The sequence below is a fragment of the Marmota marmota genome, unplaced genomic scaffold, assembly GCF_001458135.2.
Source record: "Marmota marmota marmota unplaced genomic scaffold, marMar, whole genome shotgun sequence".
Taxonomy (NCBI): Eukaryota; Metazoa; Chordata; class Mammalia; order Rodentia; family Sciuridae; genus Marmota; species Marmota marmota.
In genome coordinates, this window is record NW_026000016.1 from 173,958 (window position 1) to 201,890 (window position 27,933).

The following is a 27,933-nucleotide window of genomic DNA, read 5'->3' on the forward strand; positions in this document are numbered from 1 at the left end:
GGGGGGGGGGGGGGAGGCACACTCATACATTGCTGGTGGGACTGCAAAATGGTACAGCCAATATGGAAAGCAGTATGGAGAATCCTTGGAAAACTGAGAATGGAACCACCATTTGACCTAGCTATCCCACTCCTAGATCTATACCCAACGGAGTTAAAAACGGCATACTGTTATAGCAGCACAATTCACAATAGCTAAACTGTGGAACCAACCTAGATGCTCTTCAGTAGATGAATGGATAAAGAAAATGTGATAAAGAAATGGATAAAGGGAATGGAGTATTACTCAGCAATAAAAGAGAATAAAATCATGGCATTTGCAGGTAAATGGATGGAGCTAGAGAATATAATGCTAAGTTAAATTAGCCAATCCCCAAAAATCAAATATGGAATGAGTTCTCTGATTTAAGGATGCTGATTCATAATATGCTGTGGATGGTATGGGGGTGGGAGGATTAAATGAACTCTAGATAGATCAAAGGGGAAAAGGGAAGGGAGGTTAAGGGAGGGAGCATAGGGGCAGGAAATATGGAGGAATGTGATGGCCATCTTTACCTTAAGTAAATGTATGAAGACGCAAATGGTGTGACTCTGTAACCAGAGATATGAAAAGTTCTGCTCTGTATGTGTAATATGAATTGTAGTGCCTTCTGTTGTCACCTATAACAAATTAAAATTTAAAAACAAATTTAAAAATTAAAAAATTAAGAAAAAGTCAAAGAGATTTTTGAAAGCAGCATAAGAAAAGGTCAGTCATGGTGAGCAAGAGAATCTCCATAAGATTATCAACAGATATCTTTGAAGAAACCTTAGATTCCTTGTAAAGAGAGAGTGGGATCATGTATTCAAAGTAATAAGAGAAAAAAAATCTCTTTAGTAAGATGTATAAATTTTGTTTTATTTTCTTCTTTTCCTCTAAATTTAGTCTAACTTTGACTTTCAATAGTTCCAGTTACTCCATGTATATCTGATGTAGTTTCTGATGCTTTTGGGTTTATATCAACTGAAATTTTTCCTGTTTTATATATTCTCTTTGTTTTATTATCTTCTTTCTTATTATTTCCCTCTATTTACTTATTAATCATGAATTCTTTTGATATCATTTAAAATATACCTCCCCGACCTATTAAAATTATATAATTTTAGCAAATAGTGATATTTAATCTACTTATTTTATTCCTTTATGCCTTTATTTTAAATGTACTTAAAATACCCTGCCTTTTACTCACATGTGCATAGACACAAAAATAATAAGAAAGCACTGATTGTTTCATGTGCCATTATTCACTTTAGTTCCCAAATTGATATTTTATTGGCTTTTATTCTCTTTATATTTCTGTGCTTCTGCTTCCTGCCTGAAAAAGTTTACTTAACATTTTTTTGGTCCAGGTCTCCTGATATCAAATTTCCCTATCTGTTTGACTGGAAATGTGTGTATTTTTCTTTTGATTTAAAAAACATTTTATAGATTTATAAATTGTGTTATTGAAGTACAGAATCATGTTTTCAGCAAATAGACAATTTAACTTCTTTACCTACTTGCACAAATTTAATTTCCTTCTCTCTTTTGAATGCCCTCACTAGAGTTTCAAGAACTATGTTGAATATGAGTGGTGAGAGTGGATATCCTTGTCTTTTTCCTGATTTTAGAGGAGATGCTTTCAATTGTTCTCTATGATTTTTGGCTTTGGGTTTGTTGTATACAGCCTTTATGATGTTGAAGTAAATTCCTTCTATCCTTAATTTCTTTAGTGTTTTTTACATGAATAGGTGCTGGATTTTTGTTAAAGGATTTTTCTGCGTTTATCAAGAATATCATGTGATGGTTCCTTAATTTTACTTTTGTGATGAATTATAGTTATAGATTTGTATATTTAACAAAGCAAAGATGTCATCCCATCAATAATGCTTCTCCTTGTGCATGCTATATTTATTATGTAATTTATTTTTGTGCATTACTTTCTCTCTGCTCTCCATAAATATTTTTTAAATATATATTTAGTGCATTAAATCCTCCTTGTATCTATACTCTTGATTAGTACATTTTAAATTCATAACTTCTACCTCTTTTTTGTAGATTTTGCCATCTAGTGTATCTCTTCATCTGGCCATCTCAATTCTTGAACATAATCAGTTATTTTAAATATGTGTCTGATAATTCCAAAAACCAGACTCTCTTCAGGTCTTTATAGTATCAATTTTTTTTTCTTCTTCATTGGTTTGCCTGGTAAATCTTTGTGAAATGCTAGACCTTATGGCTGGAAAATTGTAGAGAGTCTGGATTCTGTTATGTTCTAACATGGAAGAGTTGGCCTGTCTTATAGTTAATAGAGAAAGGGTCCAATCAGAAACGGTATCCTTAAATGTCAACTTTTGTCTTTCCAGCCATAATGTGCCCAAAATCTCAGGTAGTTTCTCTGAATCTTAGCAGGCGTCTACATGCAGCTTTTGTCTATTGACTGCTTTAAGAATCGAGAAATACCACGAGAATAAAAGTAGTTTCCCATACCTAGGGTTAGTGATTTGGGATTCACTTCTCTGTGAGATCTTGTCTCTTCAAGTTCTAGTTGACTAATGAGGGATTTCTGTATTTAAATCCCACAGTATGGACTCTAGAGATTGCTACAATTCTTAATCTCGAGGTCTCCCAAGATTATTTATTTATTCCTGCCTAGCTGTGGTTTATTGATTAAATGTTCTCTGGAATTTTGCTGAAAACCTCAATCAGAACTTTTACATTATTTCTTGCAGAAATTCTATGTTGTAACATAATATTTAGTTTATGTTCTTCCAGAAGGTGACTCAAGAAAAGACTTGGCATTTCAGTATTTTATTGGGGGAATTTGATAGGAAAAGTAAACTCCAGTAAGGGAATAAGGTTATTTCCACTGGAGAAATTTGAAGTGAGAAAAGAGCACTGATTTCAGAGGTATTTGCTCTTCTCTACCACATGGGACTGAGAGAGCAGGGTATTTACACATTAGTTATTGATTCCAGCTGCTAGGGGACAGGCACTAGTTTCCTGGCACTTGCTAACTGACAAAGACAGCCTCCATAGGTCAAGGAAGCTCACAGGCAAAGCCCTCAGATTCTGACATTGGAAGTTAGGTTTTTGGGTCTTTTAGTGCTAAGGACAAGAGAAGGCAGGGGACAGGGCATACTGGCTGCATCTGCTCTTTGGATTTCTCAGTGTTACGTAATTCTTTTGAGTGGAGACACTGCACACACTCTTCAATTTTTAGCTCTTTTAAGAAGAAATTCTAGATTACTGGTTAATAGAAAATGCTACCTACACAAATAATGTCTTCAGTGTGTACCCTTTGATAATTTAATTAATCTCTCTGAGGTTAATTCCTCTAAGACACAGGCTCATATAAAATAGCCAAGACTTTCATGGCCATATTTTGATTCCTGTCGAGGAAAGCATAAGGATGTTCAACATGAGGTGTGGTAATAGACTCTTGCAGAACTGTATGGGTCTCTGAATTTTTAATGACTAATCCAGGGTCCTTTGGTGGTCACAGGGGCTCAGCAGGGCTGAGAACAGGATCGAGCAAACTGGATTTGAAGGCAGTTATCACTTGGAGCATCATCTCTGTGCTGTGTGGGTTTTGTCTTGTTTTAATTTTTTGGTTGGTTGTTTGGGTCCCCTTCTGTGTTTGAAAAGCTCAGGAAAATTATATGAGGTCCTATACTTGGTCCTGCCAGCTGCCTGCGCCAACGAGATGAGCTGGGTTCAAAGGAGCAGGCTACAACATTAAACAAAGAATATGAGGAACAAAATCACACAACACATGGACATGAGTTTCTCAGATAGAGGGTGGGACTGCCCTGCGTCTCTATGGGTCAGCTTTCATGCTGGACAGCACTGGAAAAAGAGAGCATGAACCCAGAGGAATCTATTTTATAGGGGGGGATACACAAAGGACTTCGATGGAATGTTCTTCACCAAATAAGGCAGGGAACAGGGTTGCAAAGGTGGAGTCTTGCTTATAATGTCTTGTGGCCAGTAGATTGATTGACATCTTGGCAAGTCACACCCATCTCAGGTGCTGTGTGGGAACAGGCAGAGCAAGAGGAAAGGAGCGCTTGCATCACACAGCCCAATCAGCATGTAACGCCAGATCTGTCCCCTCATATAGCTCCAATGCACACAGCTCACACACATAGCCCATGGATGACTCACGACAATTTGGGCCTGTCATGAATATTCAAGTTAGTTAATATTTCCACTCATATGTGTCCTATTAATACCCTCAAAGTCTCCTCTATTCCACACCTCACTCCAGAAAGTGATGTCTGTTAGGGTTTCTTCTGGAATCTCTCCCACTTATGTCCCAGGAGGTGTAGAGAGCACAGGATGAGCTAGCCCTTTCATCAGTCTGTTCTTCTCTGAAGTATACCTAGCTAAAGTATCCAAGTCTTTCATGGAAACACTGTCCTTACCCACTTTCCAGAGCTCAAGGAGACTCCTGCTCCCAGCCACAGTATCTAAAGAAGACTTCCTTTGTTATTTTAAAATACATTGATCTAAAACCTACCCATCAGTGCTATGCAATCTTGTGTTTAATTCCTCTCACTAATTTCCATATTTAGCATTGCTTTTTCAACATCTGTATACACTTTTTAAAGACCAGAGCCTAATATTCCTTTTATCAAGGTCAAGCATAGAAATGTTCATAAAGATAATTGTCAATGTATTTCATTATTTACATAATATTTTCTTTTTTTTCATTTGAAGATGAGTTTCCAGCTTTATTCTGCCTGAGATACAACATACTTCATTCCTCTAGAAAATATAATTATCATAGGCCTTATTAAATATTAGGCCTATAGTTTCTAGAGAGTGGTTTTCATTAATTTTAAGAAGCTACAAATTTTTATGGATTTAGCAATCAACAGATACCTAAAATTTCTTGTTATTCTGCTACTGATAATGACTAGTATGTTGGATATCACTAGCATTTGATCCCAATATCTTACAGAAGCCATATCAAGGTATTGTAGAAAAATATCACAAACCATCTTAAAGTAAATAAAATAATCGTGCTTAAGGTGCTCTGTACAGTTATTATTGAATCATTGACAACATCAGTTGCAGATGCCTCTACCTAAACTGCAAATGGCACCATCATGTTTTCTTGCATTCCTAGGATAAAACAAGAATGCTGAGTTACCAGTACATCTCCCATTAATACAAAAAATGTTAAGGACTATATGCTGAGCATGTGTTACATATGTTAAACCTTATAGTAGCAGAATTTTTAAAAAAATAAACTATTCCTAATTAAAAGAGATCCCAAAGGACATGGCAAGCCTAAATGCCATTTAAAGTAAGTTCAGTAGTAAGCATTCCTCCAGGTGAGGAAAGGCACACAGTGCCTCATGTCACCACATTCTTGTTTCAATGCTATCACTGTTGACGCAATCCTGAATATTCTTTTGCAAGCTATTTTTACACACACACACACACGCACACAGGTACACTGATATATATCAGTATACCAGAGACTTCTTAGCTCTTCTTGTATATCCCATTATCATTAGCTTAAGAAATTAAAAATTACTACTTCTACTGAGCACAGTCATTTCTGTTAAATATTCCAAAGAAAGGAACTAGCAAGGGTAGTAATAATATATATTAATGTTAAACTATGTTTTTCTTCTTGTGTCTCACCAACTGTGTTGGTATCTAAGATCTTAGCATGAATCTATTCATTTTCACACTTAGAACAGAATATGTATCTTTACATCTTCATATTTAATGTCATCAGCATTACTTTCTGCCCATTTTCTTTTCTTTCCCTTTCCACACTTTGTTGCTATATTTATGTATGTTCTTCTGGCAAAATAATTCTTCAGTTTGAATTGTGGCAGTATTCTTATGTTGAATTTAGTAAGGAAAGGAGCTGAGCATTCATTAAGAGTAATTGTATGTTGTTAAACTCACCCTAGCATTCCTATAACAAACATTGATTTAGGTCTACTGTTTGTCCACAGCAATATTAAGTACAATGCTTAAAAACAGAGGAAAATAATTCAGCTGTAAACCTGGCTTTCTCTAGTGTCTTAAAAATTACCTCAGGGATTATTTGTGTCTACAGTCTCTCATTTATATTTAGTTATAAATATTTCTGATACTTTAAAAAAATCTGCCATGTCTATCACAAGATTAAAGCATACATCAATATTTAAATGGTCATGCCACACAGCCTTCCTGGGCAGGACACAAAATTTAACTGATGGCCTTACTGAAAGGCTTAGCTCATGGTAAAAAAAAGAAAAGAAAATTAGCTATAAAAAGTTAGCTGTCTCTTGGGTTTCTGGTAATTAAATTCCTGTGTGTATGTTATGTGTGCAAAGTTGGATATTTTCAGCTTATTCCTGTTGCTTTCATTTCAGGCCTCCTGTGATTTGGTTTTTTCTACCCTTTTAGCTTGGCATGTCTTCATTAGGCAAATAACTCATACAAAATCACTGCTTTGTAACTCTGTTTATGCTTCTGTCATAGGCTAAAGGTTAAGTTTACCAAATTGTTCCATCTCTCCCTTTTTCTCTTTTGTGCAACTCCCAATTGCACTTTTGTGCCTTACAAAGCAAGGCTGTTAATGAGAAGCCACATGCCTGTGGGATCGTGAAGGTGGAAGAACTAGCAATGTTTTTTGCAGAATATGTTTGAAGAGGAATTGTGGTTTTGCCTCTGTTTTACATGTCTTAATCTCAGTTTAATATTTAATAAGATATCTTTAGTAAAAGTAATACCTAGAACAGTGGTAAATTTAAGACAGGTAATTATTTTTTAGCAAATATTGATAACAGTTACCCACTTTTTATCATTCTTTTATCCTCATGACATTCTATTGGGGAAGGTACATGCCTATTTTGATGCAACTATAGATACAATTTAGTTATCTTTAAGATTTCTAGGGTCACTGTGTACGTTAGGATATAGAAAAGAGACTGGATTAAGATTCCAAACCAGGTATTACAGAAAATGCAGAACCCTCCTCAAGATTTCTCTGGATTATAAGCATCCATAATTAGTGGGCTTTTCATCCATAAAAGCTCGGCCTCTCCTCTTAGTGAAATAATAACACTGACTATTTTGCTTTTAAGCCTGAAATCTAAGAGCTGTCTTGATTGTATCCCAGGTTCTGTCAGTTACTATGAGCAATTGCTTCCACAACGTAAATGTTTCCAGAGTTCAAATCCTTCAACTACTTTCTGGCAGCTTGTGCTATGAAAAAGCTATTGGTGATGAGTCCTGCTTCCTCACATGTTGAAGTAACATGCCAAGGCAAGCATAGAAAGCAGGGTTTATTTAAAAAGGGGAAACATAGACCCATAGCTGGTATCCCCAAAAATGAGAGCTTTCTGCCTTTTTTATATATCTTAGGCTTCCTTTGTTCTCCTGTTCTCTTCCCCTTATGTGTCTCCTCTCTGAGTACGTGACTAGGCCAAGGAGATGCTCAAGTACTATAGCTAAAAGGTGGGATGGCCAAAAGTTGGGAAGTAGATACACAGGAGGAAGGGCCAGATGGAGCAGCCCAGGACACATTAATTAACAATTTTTATAACTCCCAATTCCTGGGACAGGTTTCCTTAGCAACAGGTTGGAGCATGGGCAGGTTATCTTGATAAGGGTGGGGGAAGGGCTCTGAAGGCATTTCAATCCCTCAGGGGGCACTCTCCAAATTCCCAGATGCAAATTGGCCTCCTTGATCCCACCTGACTCAATTTACCTATCTATACTGACTGCCTGACTAATTCTGGCTTCCTTATACAAGCGGGCACAGTGGCCCTCACCTGTAATACCAGCGGTGCCAGAGGCTGCGACAGGAGGATCCAGAGTTCAAACCCAGCCTCAGCAACTTAGTGAGGCCCTAAGCAACTCAGAAAGACCCTAAGTCTAAATAAAATACATATATAAAGGGCTGGAGACATGGCTCAGTGGTTAAGCACTCCTAAGTTTAATCCCTGGTACAAAAAAAGAAAGAAAAAAGAAAAAGTATACAATACTCAGAATAAAACACAAAAGAGGACTCTATGTCCTTCTAGTGTCATATTGGGGCATGAACAGACTAATCAAAAGATTATTTGATTTTCTAGGAGAATGTAACATCTGGGGATTTACTGTTAAGCGATTGATTGTATGAAATTACATGGTAATTTATAGCTTAGGTTTGAAGATAGGACATCAGCCAGATCTTTCTCCAACTTGAAAAAAACAAAACAAAACAAAACAATACTATTCAGTTCTTCAAATACTGTGTGACCCATTTTAAGATTTTAGTGTGTTGCTTATTAAATAATTCTGAAATGTATGCCTCCTATATTCCCATGAAAATTGTTTTTTTTAACATTTGAAAATTATCCTGTGATGACATAACAATTTCTGTTCCTCATTTTTATCTGATTTTTTACATTATTGTTGAGTGATATATTTTCAAAGTAAATCTCACTGTGATAGCTGTTCCTTAAGACATTCCAATGAACTTCTGTCTTCCTTGGGATGATATAGTTTATAATTTGGTTTCTATGTCTCTCTACAACTTACTAATTAAGATGGTATTATTTTTTTCCTTCACTATCGCTGTGCCTTTTATTTCCTTTTCTTATTCTAGTGCATTATCTAAGACTTCTAGTCAGATGTGGAAAGAAGTGTTGAAAGGGATCATGCTTCTCTCATTCCTGATCATAGCAAGAAAGCTTCAAGCTTCTAATCATTAAGTATGATGTTAGCAGCAGGTTTCTGTAGATTTTCTTTATCAAGTCAAAGAAGTCCCCTCTATTCCCAGTTTGCTAAGACTTCTATCATGATTCAGTACTGGATTTTATCAAATCTTTTTCTGCATCTGTTGATGCAATTATGTTATTTTTTCCCTTCTGGCCTGTTGAGATGATGGATTACATTAATTAATTTTCTAACATTGAACCAGGGTTATATACCATGTTAAATTGTACTTGACCCTGGTGAATACTTTCTTTATGCACTGCTGTATTAGATTTGCTAACATTGATTGAAGATTTTTACATCTATGTTAAGAACAATATTGGTCTTCATTTTATTTATTTTCTTGCATATATTTGTCTGCTTTTTATATTACGTATAGCTGGCCTCATGGAAAGAATTAGCAAATACACTGCCTGTTTTTATCTTCTGAAAGAGACTGTAGAAAACTGGTTCACTTTCTTCCTTAAATGTTTGGTATAACTTACCATGCTCCTGGGACTGGAACTTTTTTTTCCTTTAAAAAAAGAGAACCAGCATTTATTAAATGAAGAGCATTTAGACATTGTGTAGCTTTTTGTTTTGGAAAGCCATTACTTACTGATTTAATTTCTTTAACTGATACAGCCTTATTCAGAATGATTTGTTCTTGTATACATTTCAATGGATTATGTTGAGGAATAGTCCCATTTCATGTAGGTTATCAAATTGTGAGCATAGGGTTGTTCATAGTATTATTTTATTGTCCTTTAAACTTCTATGGGATCTAAAGTGATGTCCCTATCTCATTTCTGCTATTAATAATTTACAACAAAAAGATTTTATAATGTGTCACGGTTCATATAAACAAATTTGTTACTAAAAGGTAGTAAGAATATAATTATTAAAGAAATAGTGTACATTCTTTGATCATTTCCAGAAACATCAGTTAGCATAAGTAGAGGATGAACTCTTACTTAATGGAATTTTATCATGTGAGTTACTATGTTAGATACTCAAGGATACTACACAATGCTATTTCCAGATACTTCTGGTTATGAAAGTAAAAGTTCTATTATAAAAACCAAAGAGTTATTAAAACTAAGAGATATAAGCAAAAATATGAACATCGTATTTGTGATTATATAACAATTCTTAGATAAGCTAATATTCAGCTATTCTAACATTAGTGCCAATGTTCCTTTAAATATGCCGACCTTCACATGCACACACGCACACTCATGTGCATGCGCGTGCACACACACACACACACACACTTACTACAATCTGTCAAAGAATATCAGACATTATCATACTGCATCATACTACAGTATAAGTAGATCAGGCCTATTTTGAATTTCAGGCTTTCATTTATTTTTACAGGTTTGCAGGAAAAGATGTTAAACACTAGTGTGAAGATATCTTGAGTTATTTTTCTTTTTTCTTACACAATTAAACCTAAGATTCTCAAATTATTAAAATGAGCTTAATTGTTAAAGACAAGCAGCATTTAAAATACTAGACAAGTTGTTGATATTCAGGACAGGAACTAGAAAAGTCTTTGGAAGTTTAGTCATTCCTATGTTATTTCTCATGTATGTATACTTGAATATATACACATAGAAGTTTTATAATACTTGTGGGAAATAATATTTTAATAGGTAAAAGGAAACTTCTATCAATTATAAATACATTTTCCCAAACTCTCATATTGCTCATTATTATATAACATTAATGAAAGTCTCATTTTAAAAGTGAGGCAATAATGAAAATAACAGAAAATGAAATACATATTGTATACATGTAAGGAGAGCTATTTATAGATGAAAACATTTGGCTAATGTGCCTGTTACAAATCCTGTGGCTTAATTCACTAGTGGTGTCTTAGTTCACTAGTGGGAAATGAAATTTATTGCAAGAATTTGCTTAGCATCTTTTCCTTCAGATGAGGTGCAGTCTGGATCTTATGAAATATGTAAATGATATTTATATATTCTTAATCTTTAATGTAATAGTATGAAAGCAACAGAGGCATGGTATAATCTATATTGTGTTTTATGAATATTTCATTAAGATGAAATGGTTTTGCTTCCTAATATATATCTGATATCATTTTTTATCACCACTGATTCACAAACATTAGTTCTTAAGATAAAAATGAAAGGGATTGTATAAAGGAAAACTTAAAACTTAGTAAAAAGTAGAGCTGGAATTTTTGTATTTGATGATGTCTACTCGCTTTTCTTTTCAAATGTTAACTATGGGGAAAATATTGGTTAATAACCAGTTTTGATTTTAGCAGAAATTTTAGAAAATAAGAAACTATAATATTGTTACATTGTAAGAAATAACAAATTATAGTATTGCAATTATAATATGTAGCTTATATAACACAATTCATATAATACCAAATACATTTAATTATTTTAAAAGTCTGCCATATATCCCATTTTGCCACTGTACTATAAATTTACATGTCTCTTTCCGAGAACTTAGTAATAAAGGTCCATTATATTGGAGGAAAAAAAGCATGAAAAATAAAAGAGAAAAAATTCTTCTCAATTTATTAAGATATGCATCACTGTTGAAAATCCACATCTCTCAAGTAGGAGTTCTTTTGCAAGGAATATAATGTGCAAGAACTTTGGGAGCTTCTGATCAAACAGAAATAATGTATGAGTCATAGGAGCAATAGTGTAGATACATTAAAAAAAATCACTGTGCCACACATGGATATTAGGACACAATTTGTACATTCTAATGTCATATAGCACTGTAGGATAACTATGGTTGACAATAGTTAATGGATGATTGCAAAATAGTGACTAGGCAGGATTTTGAATGTTCCTAATATAAAGGAATGGTAAATGTCTAAGTGACAGATACTCCAATTATTACACATTGTACATGTGAATTAAAAGGTTACACTGTGCCACCTAAAATATACAACTACTGTCATTTAAAAATAAAAATATATTTTAAAAAAACAAATCTGTCACATGATATTATAAAATTTAAAAATTTAAGTACTAGAACCTATATACAAAGGCTTGGGCAACCCAAGAAACACTGAAAGGTAATGAGCCAAGGTGTAACAACAGACAAAGATAGTTGGTAACAGCGGGGTTCAGATCTGAATGATGTGAGGATGCTAATCATGGAGTTTCTCCCAGAGAACCAAAGGATTCACAAGCCCAGAAACACATGAGTACGAAGCAATAAAATGCATCTAGGAAGTAAGTGCTTTGTACTGACCCCATGTGTGGATATGTAGAACGCTGTCCTCAGCCTTTTGTACTAGATGTGGGTAAGAGAAGCAGGGCCAGTGCTTAATGAGTAGTCTGAATGAAAACACTAATGCTGTGGTAGAGTATATTGGTTACAGAGAATAAGTTTCTCCTATATCAACTCAGGGTCCAAGGTCCAGGTAATGTTCCTGGCACTAGATAAAGATCAAAAGAAAAAAAAAGATAAAACTCAGCTAACACTTGGCTTGTGCTCGAGTTCTTCCATACTTTCTAGAACATTCTATAATCTCCAACAATCCTACAAAGGTAAGGAAAGGATTCCTTAACCATATCAAAGCCAAACTGTTAACAGCTCTCTGTCTCTACCTTTCCTCTTTTAACTTCAATTTCACGGTAAAACAAATTCATTTTCTTCTTCACGGTTTCGAGGCCCATTGAAATCCACTGACTCCTTAATCACAATCTGCAGACATCTTTTCTATCCTGAGCTCAAGATTTTTTTTTTTTTTTGTATTCAACTGCTTAACCTATTTTTCTACCTGAATATCTCTCAAGTGATACTTAATTGAATACCTAATTCAATATATCTAGAATTTCAGGGTCTGTGTTTTCAGTAACAAATTCTTCATTTCTGCAAAGAGTCCAAGCAATACCTTAGATATATTATGGTCAACTCCTTATTTGAACTGACCAAAGCCACCAATCTCTATTATTTCTACCTAATACTTCTTTAATAAAACCCTTTATCCCACCACCCTACCTCAGCTCAGAACTTCATTGTCTTTCATCTGAAATATTTTACTTTTCTGCTCATTTTAAAAAATATTTAATTTTTAGTTGTAGTTGGACACAATACCTTCATTTCACTTATTTATTTTTATGTGGTGTCAAGGATTGAACCCAGTGCCCCACACATGCAAGGTGAGCGCTCTACTGCTGAGCCACAACCCCAGCCCTAGAATTTTACTTTTCTCTAATTCTCTCCACATGTGGTCAGCCCCTACCATCTTTCTATGGAACACATGAACTATATTACTTCCAATTCTAAAATACTTTTCCAGAAAGTTACAAAGCTTTATAAAATTCAAGAATAGAAATTCACATTCTTTAACATGTCATTTAAAAGCTGTTACAATCAGTACCCAAACTATCATTTCAACATCTAAGAACACACTTCAGAAAATTTGCCATTTTCCAAACACATTATCATTTCTCTCTCTCTCTCTCTCTCTCTCTCTCTCTCTCTCTCTCTCTGATCATTCCTTTCTTTCTATTATAGAGTGGCCGTTTCACATTTCTACTGGCCATTCTTCGAGTTTTAATTAAAATATTACCTATTCTGTAACATTTTACTGTCACAGAGAGAAAGGTTTCTTCCGTTCTTTGCAATCCTGTGGTATATTGCCCAGATGACTAGTGCTTTACTGAACATGTTGCTTTGAAATTAGATATAGTCCCTACCACATTATAAGGGTTGAAAATGGTTTTGAATGAACAAACAAATGAATGTGTGGACAGATGAACAGTCTCTCACTATTAAAGAGATAATCAGTAAACCCAAATTTAAGTCATGTAAAAGTTTAGCATAGTACCTAGAACACAGTAAGTGATTAAAATCAGTTTTATAGATACAGATTATCAATATCATTATTGAATGAACATAAATTCTGACTCCTTTCAAATAACAGGAAAATAAAAACAGAAGAATAGATAAAAACAGAAGAATCACTCTGCAAAGGAAAAAAAAATGGCAATAAAAACACCACCATCAGGATATATGCTGAAGAACTGCACTACTGAAAGCAGATTGGATCTGATAACTAAGCAATCAAACAGAACAAAGAAAATAAACGATGCAGAAATATATGGTGACAAACAAAGGGAGATTTTGTCTTAGCTGTTTAATCACTTCGAATCCAAGCATCCCTGTTTTAGGCCTGTGGTTGCAGATTCTTGAGGAACACCTCTTTAGTGAGAGAGAGCACATGTGAGATATACTATCTGATACCAATGCTTTATGTACGTAACATGTTGAGTAATAAAAAAAGTGGGACTTCCCTTCTTGTAAATTTTATGGACTTGTATTCTGAAAACATACTGCTTATAGCATTTAGAAATCCTTGAACATTTAAAACACACACACAAACACACACACACACACACTCTCATACAACTGCACACATACACAGAAACTTGTTTATGCTGAGATGACACTAAAACCTGTAAATGGAACCTGCCAAGGTTGATGGGGTTTGGGACATGGTATCACAGAATATGCCATTTGTTATTCCAGAAAAGTGAAGAAGCAGGAAGGTCACTATGGCTTTCTTCCAACCTTTCTGCCCTAGAGCAGGTCATAAGGCCCATACTCAGAAGTGCCACCCTATAACCAGAGGAAAGGATCATCCTTATCTCTGTCAATACAGGGTCACAGAGAAGGATTCCAGTAGGAAGTCTTTACTAAGTTCCTCCTGCTTATTGTTTGATGGCAATCGTACCCTTTGTCATTTGCTCGTGACTATGTATCCTACATCAAGCCTACTAATAAAAATAAGCAGGTTTACTTGTATCTTTGGGTCTTCATTTCTGAAGTCCCATGTCAACATAAAACATATATTAAATAAATGTGTATGATTTTCTCTTATTAATCTGTCATTTATTATAGGGGCGTCATCCATGAACCTATCAATGGTTGAGGAAAAGTATTTTTTGTATCCTCAAGAAGGTCAAAGAAGGAACAGGAAGAAAATCTAGCAGTGAAACTATTTTTAGTTTAGGAAATACAGTGTATTTATAAAGCATATAATTGCCTTAAAACTTTACACAGAGATTCAGAAAATATACAAACTAATTTAGCCACAGCCTCCAAAAGCAGTCTATAGTAATGGACTTCTGGGCTTTGTATCATTCACCAAATCTTTAATGTGAACCTTTGTCATGAAGAATATTATATTAAAGTTTTAATTTAATTGAAATAGGTTATAGTATGAATATAAATTGAAATCTGAGCCATATATTCTGGCAAGATTATACAATATAATTTCTAAAATAAAATGCTAACACTAACACAGTGTTTATCAAATACTTTCATCTGTGTCACATGCAAACACACATATGTTACTGTTTTACTATAGCAAATAGTTGAGATTGTTGGTAGGAAGCAACCAGCCTGGAAGCTTTGGCTCTCCCATTACAATAAACCCAATGTTCTTATCATCTGCCACTCGAATTAATATGTTGAAACTCTAATGCCTATGTAATGGTATCTGAAGATAGGTCATAAGGGTAGAACCTCATGAATGGGATTTGTACTCTTACAGGAAGAGGACAGAGAGATAGGTAGCTCTCTTTCTGACATATGAAGACACAGTAAGAAGATAACTGTCTATAAACCAAGAAGAGCACCTTTACCAAGGGCTCGAACCTGTTGGCACCTTGTTCTCAGTCTTCCAATACCAGAACTGTCAAAATAATTGTCTGATGTATAGGCCATCTACTTCATTATATAGAAATATGATGTAAGACATTCACTCTCCTCCCTTCTAGCTTGAGAGTTGAGGGGGTCCATTACTCAGCATACCCAACCCACAAATCAGCCCGGAGGACAAGTTGGTAAGCTTCAGTGCAGGGTAAGAAATACCTCTAGTGTAAATAAGGACATTTTACAATGATAAAATGTCCTTTAATCCAAAAAACACAACAATCCTAAGTGCTTATATGTATGCTACAGTTTGGGTCTGAAATGTCCCATCAAGGTCTATGTGTTAAAGCCTAGGACCCAGTGTGGCACTTGGGGGGAAGCAAAATCTTGTAGAGGTGGGGCCTTGTAGGAGACCTTCTGGTCACTGGGGGCATGTCCTGGAATAGGATAACAAGACCCAACTCCTTTCTCTTTCTTCCTCTTGCTTACTAGCCATGAGGTGAGTGGTTTTGCTTTACCATGTGATCCTACCATAATGTCCGGCCTTATCAGGGGCCAATGGGTAGGACTAAAACCTCTAAAACTGTGAGCCAAAATAAGCCTTTTCTCTTTTTAAGTTAATTATCTCAGGTATTTGTTAAAATAGTGAAAAGCTGACTAACAGCATGTCCTGAAGAAAACTGAAACTGTTAGAAGAAATAGGCAAATCTTCAATTTTATTTGAAATTATTGGTACAACGAGTGTAAGGATATAAAAGACTTAAACTCATCAACAAGCAAAGTAACCTAGGTAGCATTTATAGGATGCTACAACAAAGGAGCAGAATACCTATTACTTTCAAGAACGTGTGCAGACAGTAGAATGAATCAGACATAACTTTCCTAAGTTCATATATGAACACATGACCAGTGTAACTCCACATCATGTACAAAACCCAGGAATGGGAAGTTATACTCCATGTATGCATGATATGTCAACATACATTCTACTGTCATGTATAACTAAAAAGAACAAATTAAAAAAAAAAAAGAACACGTGGAATAGTCACCCAGTTGTAACATATCAGGGCCATGAAACAAGTTTGAACAAATTTAAAAGAACTAAAATCATAACAACAGAATCAAATTGGAAATCAGTAATACACAGACATCTGGAAAATTTCCCAAATATTTGAAAACCAAAAGGAGAAGGAAAAAGGAAATTTCAGGTAAAAGTGAACAATGAAATTCAAAACAAAGGTTTAAAAGATCAGTGAAACCAAGAGCTGTTTCTTTGAAAGTATCAATCAAATTGATGAAACTCCATTTATACTGAGGAAAAAAATTAGTGAAAATAAGAAATACATCCAAAATAAGAAACAAAAGACAGGATATTACTATGTGCTTTGTGGATTTTAAAGGGATAATAAAGGTCTATTGTGAACATGTTCATAACATAAACATCAACCTGACAATTTTGGTGGAATACATACTTTTTTTTCAAACAAATTACCAAGTATAACTCAAGAAGAAACAAACTAAGGATATATTTTACATACAAAAACTAAATATAATACATAGTTACTAACTTTTCCACAAAGAAGCCTCAAGGGAAGAGTGTAGCTGGTGGATTCCACCATTCATTTACAGAAGAAAGAATATCACTATATTCTTCTGTAGATGAGAGGAAGAGGGAGAAATTTTACATGCCTTTTATGGAGTCAATATTACTCAAATACCAAAAGTTGTAAAAGACATTGCAAGAAAAGAAACTAGGCCAATATTCCTCATGAACAAAGGCAGAAAATTCTGTGCTAAATTAGCAAATAAATTTGGTGGTATAAAAGATATAATCCTTTCATCCAGGCATAGTAGCACAAGCCTGTAATCCCAGCAACTTGATGGGCTGAGGCAGAAAGATGGTATGTTCAAAGCAAGCCTCAGCAGCTTAGTGAGGCCCTAAGCAACATAGACTCTGTCTCAAAATAAAAGAAAATAAAAAGGGCTGGGTATGTGGCTCAGTGGATAAGTGCTGTGAGTTCAATCTGTGTTCCTAAATTAATTAATTGATTAAATTAAAAATACTAGATATATTTAATGACCATGCTCATGTTAATGCAAGAAATTTTCTTGAATAAAAATAAATTTTATTAATGTCAATTAATAAAAATAAACATAGGGCTGGGGTTGTATCTCCAGTGGTAGAGTACTTGCCTGGCACGTGTGAGGCCCTGGGTTCAATTCTCAGAAAATAAATAAATAAAAATAAAGGTATTGTGTCCATCTACAACTAAAAAAAATATTTAAAAAATAAGCATTAAACCCAATAAAGGGTATATACAAGGGTTTTCAATAGATAAAAATGATAAAAATAAAAAATAGCATTTGTCATGTCAAATATCTGAAACATTAGATGAAGAGATAGACATCTTCTAAGGATGGACTTTGAGTTCTTCCAACTAGAACAACGTGATTGCAGATAAGTATTTATTCCACAGCTATAGAAATATTATTTGAATCTGGAAAATATCTGTTGAATGAAATGATATCAAATGAAGAGGGTTTGGAATGCACAATCAAGCAAATACATTTTAACCAACAGATTTCAGTTCATCATCATAATCACCATCAAATATGCATCTATCTGATAAATTACAATAGACAAATCTCTTATCTTCAATAAAGCATTGGGAAATTCAAAATTAATTCCCTCCTTTATTAACACAAGACCAATTATTTAAAGATTAATATGGCTCTAGGTCAAGATGCAGAGGCAGCTTTTTATACTGCCTTTGCATAAAGTATTTGACCACTGTGAATTTCAAGGTGAGACTGAAAAAGCCAAATACATTTAAAAACCTAAATAAATAATATTTTCTAATAAAGTATCTAGTGGTGTCAGGAATAGAGCATAGCAACTAATCCAATTAAGCTTTAAAATTTGTATGACATTAATTTCAGCATGGAATTACTGATATTCTCTAGGGTGAAAAGACTGGGGAAAATTGTGGATTTAAAGTTTTGGGGTTTTAATATTGGCAATTATCAATGGTGTTATAGAGGAAAGCAGGCTTACTTGCATACAATATTTTAAAATCTACTCCAAAAAAATACATCTCTAGTATTTGTCAACTTTAAGTTATGCTGGCAATGCAAACAGAGTACTAGAAATAATGATATACTATTCTTGGGATTGCCACATTTTATGCCTGATATTTTCTTTGGACATATGCTCACTGTAACAAGCTTGCTCTTAACTCATCAATGGTTTTGCATGTATTCCTAGAAATATTGAAAATATGTCAATGGAAAATACTATCAAACCTTGAACTAAGGTAATTTGTTTTTCTCTTGAAATGATTATTGGTTGTGCATCCTCCTAGTAGCAAACTTGACCATGAGGTTTGTGAAATATGAAGGGCTGCTTAGGAGAGGGAGTTAGCAGAATCTTGACTGCATACACCATGAGCGGAAGATCATATGTACATATATGCATATGTACCTACATGTGTGCACATATGCTTAACTATATAGACATATTGTTTAAATGCTACCTCAGATCACTTAAGAAATATATTAAAGCATATAATTGCCTTAAAACTTTGCACAGAGATTCAGAAAATATACTAATTAGGTTAGGCACAGCCTCCAAAAGAAGCCAATAGTAATGGACTACTGGGCTTTGCACCACTCACTGAATCTTTAATGTGAACTTTCGTCATGAAGAATATTATATTAAAGTTTTAATTTGTTTGAAATGGGTTATATTATGTATATAAATTGAAATCTGAGTCATATATTCTGGCAAGATTATACAATATAATTTTTAGCATATAAAAATGCTCTCTGTACTACAAGACAGTGGATTTCTATATCAGTACGTTATTGTACTATTCATGCAATCTAAATTACTAAGACATTTAAAAATAGTAGTGTGTTTATATGTTCAGCCTAAATGGTTGAAAACATTTTAAAAGTAGCTAGCGAATGCACATATTTAAATTGACTTTATTTGGAAAGGCGATAAAGATGACAAAATTAAACTCCTTTCATAAATAGCTGTTTAAGCAATTTCCTAGGAAAAACAATAATTTATGCTAAGTGAACAGTAAAGAATGGATTTCATTCAGTTCAATTGCTTGTGCCCTATCTAAGATGAGGGAGAAACAGGTTAGTTACAAATTGTTCTGGATTGATAAATGTATGCTCTTGTATGTTCAGTGTAAATCTAACCAACAGAAAATTCCAATTTGTCAATTTCCATCTGACCTATATTTTCACTCTGAAGTCCGAGTCACAGCAGGAAACCATATAAAAACTGCCACCACAGCATCTGATGAAGGTCCCCAGCATTGTCCCTCCGCTGCATTTTCAGAGCATCACTGTCTACCAATTATATTTGCAAAGGAACTTGAAATTTCTCTTGGACAATATATTGCATAAAAAGTTCTCTAGTGAATTTTGGGTGCTGCAAACATATTTTTCCAATATAAATGTTAGCCCAAATGATAAAAGACAAACAGATAAAGTAAGATGTGGGCGGGCCTGTTATGAAGCTTGGATATTAAAAATTGAGATGTTTCACTGAGAAAACATTAATTTGGCAAATATTATAGAGTGTGTCTGTACACATAAAGATGGATTTCTGTCTTTTTCCCTACCCATATTGTACCCAAAAAAGTTGTCAACGTCTGCAAATCTCAGTACTCTTTTACATGGGTTTCCAGGTTTACACTTGAAGCCACTCTAAATCGCCTTTGTCTCCTTCATCCATCAGTAGCTGTCATGTTGGTCTACCTGTGGCTTTTTATGTGACTACTCATTCTTCTCCCTCTTTTATTATGAATAATAAATTAAACCACCACATCTAGCAAACAAGCATTTGGGGACTTTTGTGTGAGCAATTTCTTTGAAGGGAACAGGAAGGGCAAAGGAGATCTGAACATTTGCTCTGAGTAATAAATAGTAGGCAAGGAAAGAAGCCCAGCAGGGACAGTATATGCTTTTAAGAAATTTTAACTTGTGCAGAGTTTAATTTCATAGTCTCTCTAGAAGGAAAAAGGAGAGGCAGGGGAAAAAGAAGGCAATATAGAACACTACCATACTCCAAGCTTTGGTCAAGACATGCTATTTATTATCTTGATCATTTTCCAAAAAACTCAAATAGAATCCCACAGTCCCGTGGATAGAGAGGATAAGAATTACAGAATTAGATCAGGTGACATCACACAGCTAGTTAGCAGAGTTGAGATCCAAGTTCTATGTGTTGATATCTCAAAACTCATGCACTCTGCACTAAAAATCACGTACAGGGTTTTCTAGATTATTGAGCCATGTACAATCAGGACTCTGAATTGCTATGCCAGCTTTCTCATCAGTAAGCAGCAGTCTTTAAAACTACTGCCAAATATTTTAGGGAAATAAGTGACCTGAAAGAGAAGCTAATCCATTCAGTCCCCATTGATTTGCATACATATTTTTTTTTTCTTTTAAGCAAGGGTTGATTGCCATGTTATATCCCCAAATAGAATTATTGTATAACTCCTATTTGGAAGTAACTGTGGTCATTCAACACAAATGCATGCACATATATAAAACTTGACCTTGCCCTCATCATACTTAAAGTTTATTAAACATCTGTAGATAAACAGAAAATAAAGCAGTGATTGAATTTGCATGTGAACATTTAGAAGAGGAATGCTAATTGTCTTTTTCTTATTAAAATTCATTGAATAATTATTTTCATCCTTGGTCATTTAGCAATTAACAAAATTGCCATCGAAATAAGCTCTTAAATATGACTTCTAGGGACTCGATGATAATTTAATATTACTTTTGCTAATAGCCCTGGGTCTATTTTGATTAATTAGAATCACCTATTCCAGATTCAATTAAGTTTCATTTTCCTAAATATATATGTTTTGCCTTTTCTTATCTTGGCTATTTTAAGATCTCATTGAAAGAGTTGTTAGACTATGCACATGAATATAGATGAAGGGCTAAGTAAATAAGAATCATTTCTAAATGTTTAATGGATGTTGTCACTGCTTGTGGAAATAATGCCATATATTTCTGTTCAACTTGAAATAGATTCAAAACTTTAAGTACTTTTACAGTAATGAGAGAATAAGAATCATTAAATATGTCAAATATATACACATTCTTTATTAGACATCAAAATAGAGACTTTTTCATAAATAATTATTGAATGATCTTGTTCTGATATAAAACTGTATGCTTGTGATCTTTGCAAAAAATAATATTTTTTCCCAGAGAGAGATTTTCCTTAATAAAATATAAATAATGGGACTTAGTGTTATATGTGTACAGACACACACTAAAACATTCATCAAATTAAGGTTTTTCTCAGTAGAACATCTCAATTTTTAATACCCAAACTTCATCTCAAGAATATTGATAAAGATGTCAAAATATGAGATAACATAAAATGATATTAGTTTTATTAAATAAATGCCTACTATATGTCAGACATTAGACTAGGCTAATCCAATGGGAAATTATATCTTTCAATGATATTCTCTCTGCTTTATAGATGAGGAGATTATCTCAGGTGTATGATATGGAACACATAGCTAATAACTGGAGAATCCTAATAAATTCCTGATCCACTAGAGTGGGATGCTGGAGTTTTCACAGTAGACCTCGGGTAATTTTTTATAGTTCTATTTAAATAAGAATGTAACTTCAGTTCTTGGAAATGCACAAATTTCACCGCTAAAGGAGTCCTTTGTCAAGGAAAACCCCCAAATCCCCTGATGATCTCCATGGGAAAACCTAACAATAAATGGCTATGGAGTAATTGAAATGTGGTAGGTTCAAGTGGAAGTAGACTATGAATACACTATATACACTGGATTTAAAGACCATATGAAAAAATGATATACAATATCTCACACTGATTGTATTGAAATGATGGTATTTGGATAGATTAAAGAAAACATTAAAATCAATTAAAAACTGTCTACTAGGAAACATAAAATTAAATATGTGGCTTACATTTTTTATCCATATTATGCTTTCCTGATGTCCTTTAACTCTCTTATACTAACTTTCATGAAGATCAAAGAAAGCAATTTGGCTTTTTTATTTGTTTAGGATACCAATATCCCAATACCACATTAAAAAACAAAACAAAACAAAACAAAACAAAAAAACAGAAAAGGACCAACCAACCAACCAAATAACATATATGGTCTTTCCTTAAAACGTCAGAGATTCCTAAAGAGCCCTCTGAACTCAATATAAAGGCATGGTTTTTCAAAATCATTTCTCAACTAGAGATTTCACAAAGTGTACTATTTTACTCTTACCAACATATAAATGTATACGTTTAATTTCTGAAGGCACTTAAAGGTACATTCAACATTTCATAGGAAAGTGAACTTCATTGCACATGTATTTTTCACTTGAATGTAAGCAACAGAGACAAGCTAGCTATGAAAATACTATTTTACCTCGATTTTTAGAGTGCTCCAAGAATAGAAATAAAGGCTTTCAGGTTTTCTTCTGGGAGTCTTCTATTACACCCATTCCTACCAATTTTAACACTTTATATAAATGAATATTTCTTTCCTACTTTTATATAATAAAAATATACTATCAATATATTAGTAATATATTAACTTCTCTATTCCATATTATTCCTTTCTTCTTTTTTACTTGTATGTGCACTTAATGTTTATTTTCTAAGACCAGTCAACATACTAATACTCAAGGTAGTCCCCAGTTTAATCCATTTCCCTTGACTGTCTCAGGTGTTCAGTTGCACTCGGTGTCTGCTTATGTGGAGCTACCTAAACTCCACCTCCACAGTCCACCTGACACCGTCTCTTCTCTCCCTTGCCATCTGGTCTACCCACAGGAACCTCTACTATATTTTTCATCTATTCCTTATTTGCTCAGATTCTGCCACCACTTCCCTACAAACTGGGGAGATCTTTTCCTCCTATGAGTTCCAAGTGTGGTTTCAAAGTTCTGAGCATTCGGTAATCAGCCTAAAACTAGATACCAACACAACTTATATTCTGTATTCTCCACATTCTCACAGAGGTTTCTCTTGGCACTTAATCCTATCATACCCAATATTAGAGTTTTGGGGGAGGTATTTTTCCTACTCTCAGTTGCCATGATAAATTCACAAAGTTACTATTCCAAATACCAGAACTTTATAACCAGTATAGCTGTGATCCAAACATCCTACACTAAAAGAAGGCAAAGCTTTTCTCAAGGAAGATTAATCTGAGGAAGCTGAAACACATTCGCAATAAATCCACATGAATATACATAGGCCTCAACAGAATGTTGAAATGTTTGCGTGTTTTCATCCTGAAATGCTTTCATGTTTTCCTCTATGCTATTCCAGATAGAGTTAGAAGCCTATCAAGTAAAGAGTCTATTTAATCATCAACTAGGAAACATATATAAACTTCCTTTTATCCATGTTAAAATATTCCTTTTGCAATGATCAGAGAAGTAAAGACAGAAATTGCCATGTTCCCCATTCTACTTGCCATGTTAGAAGACAAAGCAAATAACCAAGTTTATTCCTAATAAGCTTTATTATTTCTTAGTCCTTTCTACTATAAAAGACACAATTTAAAAACCAATGGAAGTGCCCTTTGTTTTCTACACTAAACTCAGGGTTTACATATTAATATCTGTCCCATTATCAATTGATGGAATTTGCTCTTTTGTCATTTAAATAATATATTTTATCTCATAACTTTAATATATCATAGGAATTAATGGCACTTGCTATTTTCACTTCTTACAATGTAGCCACTGCATGTATTATATCAAATGTCTGCCAACTCAACATTTTACTATAATTCTTAAGATAAATTACCAAAAAATATTTTAGGTTAAAAGGACATATGGACATATTCAATCATCTACACTATTGCAATGCATAAATTCAACCACTCAAGTTGACATTCTCATGGGTCTGCAAAGAATAAGGCATATAGAGACAGCCCCTGATTTATAATGGTCCAAGGAAAATTCTTCAACATTATGGTGGGAAGAAAGCAATCCACATTTAGTGGAAGCCATAGTTAGAATTTCAAATTGTGAGCTTTTCATGGGCTCCCAGTTTAGGATATGATACTCTCCCTGAATGCTGGGCCTCAGCAATAAGCTACAGCTCCCAGTCAGTGGTACAATCATGCAGGTAAGCAACTGATGCTCTACAGGGTACTGCAGAGCTGTGCTATGATGTGCTCTGGGTCAGGTGTATTAAATGACCTTTGCATTTATAATATTTTCAACTAAATGATGGGTTTCTCAGGATGTAACCTCACCACAAGTTGAGGCAAAACTGAATATAACTACAATAATGTTTTATTAAAATGGACCAACTCTGCTCTTGCTTTTCTTAGATTTTGTTAAAAGTGAATGAAACTTTGTGTAGGACTGAATTTTTTAATCAAACTGAAAACAGAGGATCATATTGATCTAGAAAAAAAAGCTGACTAAGCTGAGAATTCAGGAACTAGTAAGTATAACAAAGGTTTAACGAAAATTCAGAAGACATTTTTATGAGTAAAAGCTTGAAAAATATTTTGATTTTTACGTTCAAAAGGTAGTTTTTTTTCTTTTTGAAGCAGTGAATTAATCAGTGCTTTTGCACTTTCTTCTCACCATCTACCCTGTAAAAACAAGCAGCAAACACAAATTAAAACATACCTGTTGGAAGAGGCACAGGCAGTTCTTCTCTCATGGAGGAATGAGATGTTATACAGCTCTCTGTAAGCACTATGTCATCAAGTGCAATACTGCCATGGTGACCTTTGCCGACTCTACCTTCAAATTTGATTTGGAAGTCCTCATCACCAAACAGTGATAATTGCTGTTTCCGCCAGAAATTGCCTTGTTCTGCAGTGAGATTAAGTAGGACTTTCGTTCGGTTTGAGACTGATACTTGGATCAAGGTGAGGGCCCCAATGCCAGTTCCATACATGTGGTAATAAAAAATGATCTGTAACCAAGAATAGGAATATTATATGTTAGTAATACAATTAATTACACTTTATGCTTATATAATAATTCTCATTTATTAACATATCTGGGAGGAAAATTAGACTAGTGTATTCCATTGTTCTGTATGTACCGTAAAGCTGAGTTATAATTCTTGAATTAGGAAATTCTTGAATTACACATTATGATATACAGCAGTTTACTAGTATAGTAAGGACTGCATATAAACTTAATAAAAAAAATGAACTGAGTTGACTTTCTATGACTTCTAAATGTGAGATTCATTGAGGTTATGGTTTCAGTGTGTCCTGCAAAATTCCTGTGTTGGGGATTTAATTCCCAACAGAATGGTACTGAGAAGGGACCTTAAAGAGGTGATTAGGCTCTGCCTCTGTGAATAGATTAAGGCCATTATTGTGAGAGTGGGTTCATTATCAAGAGAGTGAGTTAAATCACTTTCTTAAAAGTCACAGAATATTCTCTTATTTCATCACATTCTTGTGAAAACATATTTTCAGTTCTACAAGATCCTCGGGGCTCCTCTATATATAGCAAAACCACCAGAACAGCAATTTTCCAAATTTTACTTGAAAATGCTAGAAGCAGGCCTTAGAAGAGTTTGAGTTTAGCAGGCCTTGGAAGTTTTCCCCAGAGTGAAAATTAATACAAGTATTTTGGAAGATTAACATTTCAATGTGTCAAAATGTGTCATACTAGATTTTTAGTCATTGTTTTACAGCAAAAGAAATTCAGGGAAAACTCTGGGAAGAAAGAACAGAACAGATCAGGAACAACAGAAATTCAGAACTGCTTAAAGCTCTTGTCTTATCATTGAGTGAATGAGAGAAAACAGTTGTGGTATAATCTTCACAGAGGAAAAAGACACTGAAAAACTCACAGTCACATGTATCAATTCATACTCTGGAGAAAGGGAAAATGAATGTTTAAAAAGTAAAGAATCAAGGAATATATACAGTGCATTAGTGCAAAAAGCCTATACCAAAAGCAGTACACTATGTGAAGTGACTACTTGGATTTCCTAGCTGATGAATTCTACAAGTATTCTTCTATGATACAAAAATATTTCTTTTATTAACTCCCAACATGAACTGTCTGGCTGTTTGTATTGGATTCCTGGATGGAATTATTGATTTGAATAACTCCTGGATGGAATTATTGATTTGAATAATTCCTGGATGGAATTATTGATTTGAATAATCGATAAAAAAAGCCTCAGGCCAACTTTATGGGCAGCATCAACAGAAACTGATCAGGCCCAGCTGAATGGTGTACTTCCCAGTGGAACCCATACAGCCAAAGACATGGTCGGCCAGGTTTATGATTAACATCTGTATTTGTTCCACAAATACAAGCCATATGTTTTGTGTCTTGGTCAGTCCTTCTCTATCTGAAGGTCACTTTATGAATGACGTCATCAGTTTTATGTGCAAACACACACACCCAATTTCCAGTTTTAGGAAGCGCACCTGATGTCAAGATGACCTCATCTCAGGGCAACAAGAGGCAATCAAAATTTGCTATTAATTCTTCAAAGGAGGTGTTGTTTTTTTAAACTGAAAATTACTATTCTTCAGAGATTTGATTTCTTTCCCCATCAATCTCTGCCTGCATGCCTCCCATCTACCTATCCTCCAAAAGAAGAAGAAAAAACATTCAATTTTCTTTGCTTTAAAATTTTCCAGAGGGTGAAAGGACAGAGATGATCCTTCTGTAAATTTGTGAAGTCACTACTTACCTGATACACATTTTTATGATATGAAAGAACCAATAACTCTTAGTGTGACCTTTCCTCTCTTTATTCAATCCTTATCATACATATTCACAAAATGAATCATTAATTATTAATTTTTTGACTTTTCTTCTACATATACTTCATTATTCTGATATAGATGCTTAAAATAGTGGAGACTATAGTCCTGGGACCAGGGGGAGATAGGGATGAATGAAAGTCTCAGCTACTACAGTATGAAAAAAACAATATTTTGAACATTTTCAGTGCAAGTATCTAAATAGAAAAGCTTAGAAGTCAAATGAAATTGTGTATATATACATATATCATTTGTATATATGTATATGATATATATCATATATCATTTGTATATATGTATATGATATATATCATATATATTATATATATATATATTATATATATCATTCAGTTTTCCAAGACTAAACTGAATTTGCAATTTTCTATTGATATATAGAACCAGATACAGCATAGATTCAGTGCATATAAAATCTCGTGTGTCTGGGTTTTATTTCTAAGAAAGTATCCAGTCATTTGTAAGACAGTAAAATCATGAAAGTACGTTTGATTAAAACTCAATTTTTAACCAAATTAATAACTAAATATTATTCTGTGACTTGTTACTTCAATTCTAGTCTGCTAACCCAATTCTTTTTCTAAAACTCTCATCTGATTACATCACTTCTATTGTAGAAAATCCTCACAGTCTGGAGATGATTTTGCTCTGCAGGGGTTAAACCAAGAAATCCTATCAAGATTAGACAGAAAAACTATGATAAACTGAAGTTTTTTGTGTGTGAAGACTCAACTGA

General features: G+C 34.1%; 1 protein-coding gene across 1 annotated transcript in view; it reads right to left on the reverse strand.

Moving 5' to 3' along the window:
* Malrd1 (MAM and LDL receptor class A domain containing 1) overlaps positions 1-27,933 on the reverse strand; it is a 503,883-nt gene that overhangs the window by 173,717 nt on the left and 302,233 nt on the right. The window contains exon 26 of the mRNA XM_015483277.2: positions 25,063-25,354. Coding sequence (XP_015338763.2) covers positions 25,063-25,354 — 292 coding nt within the window. The remainder of the gene's footprint in view (positions 1-25,062; positions 25,355-27,933) is intronic.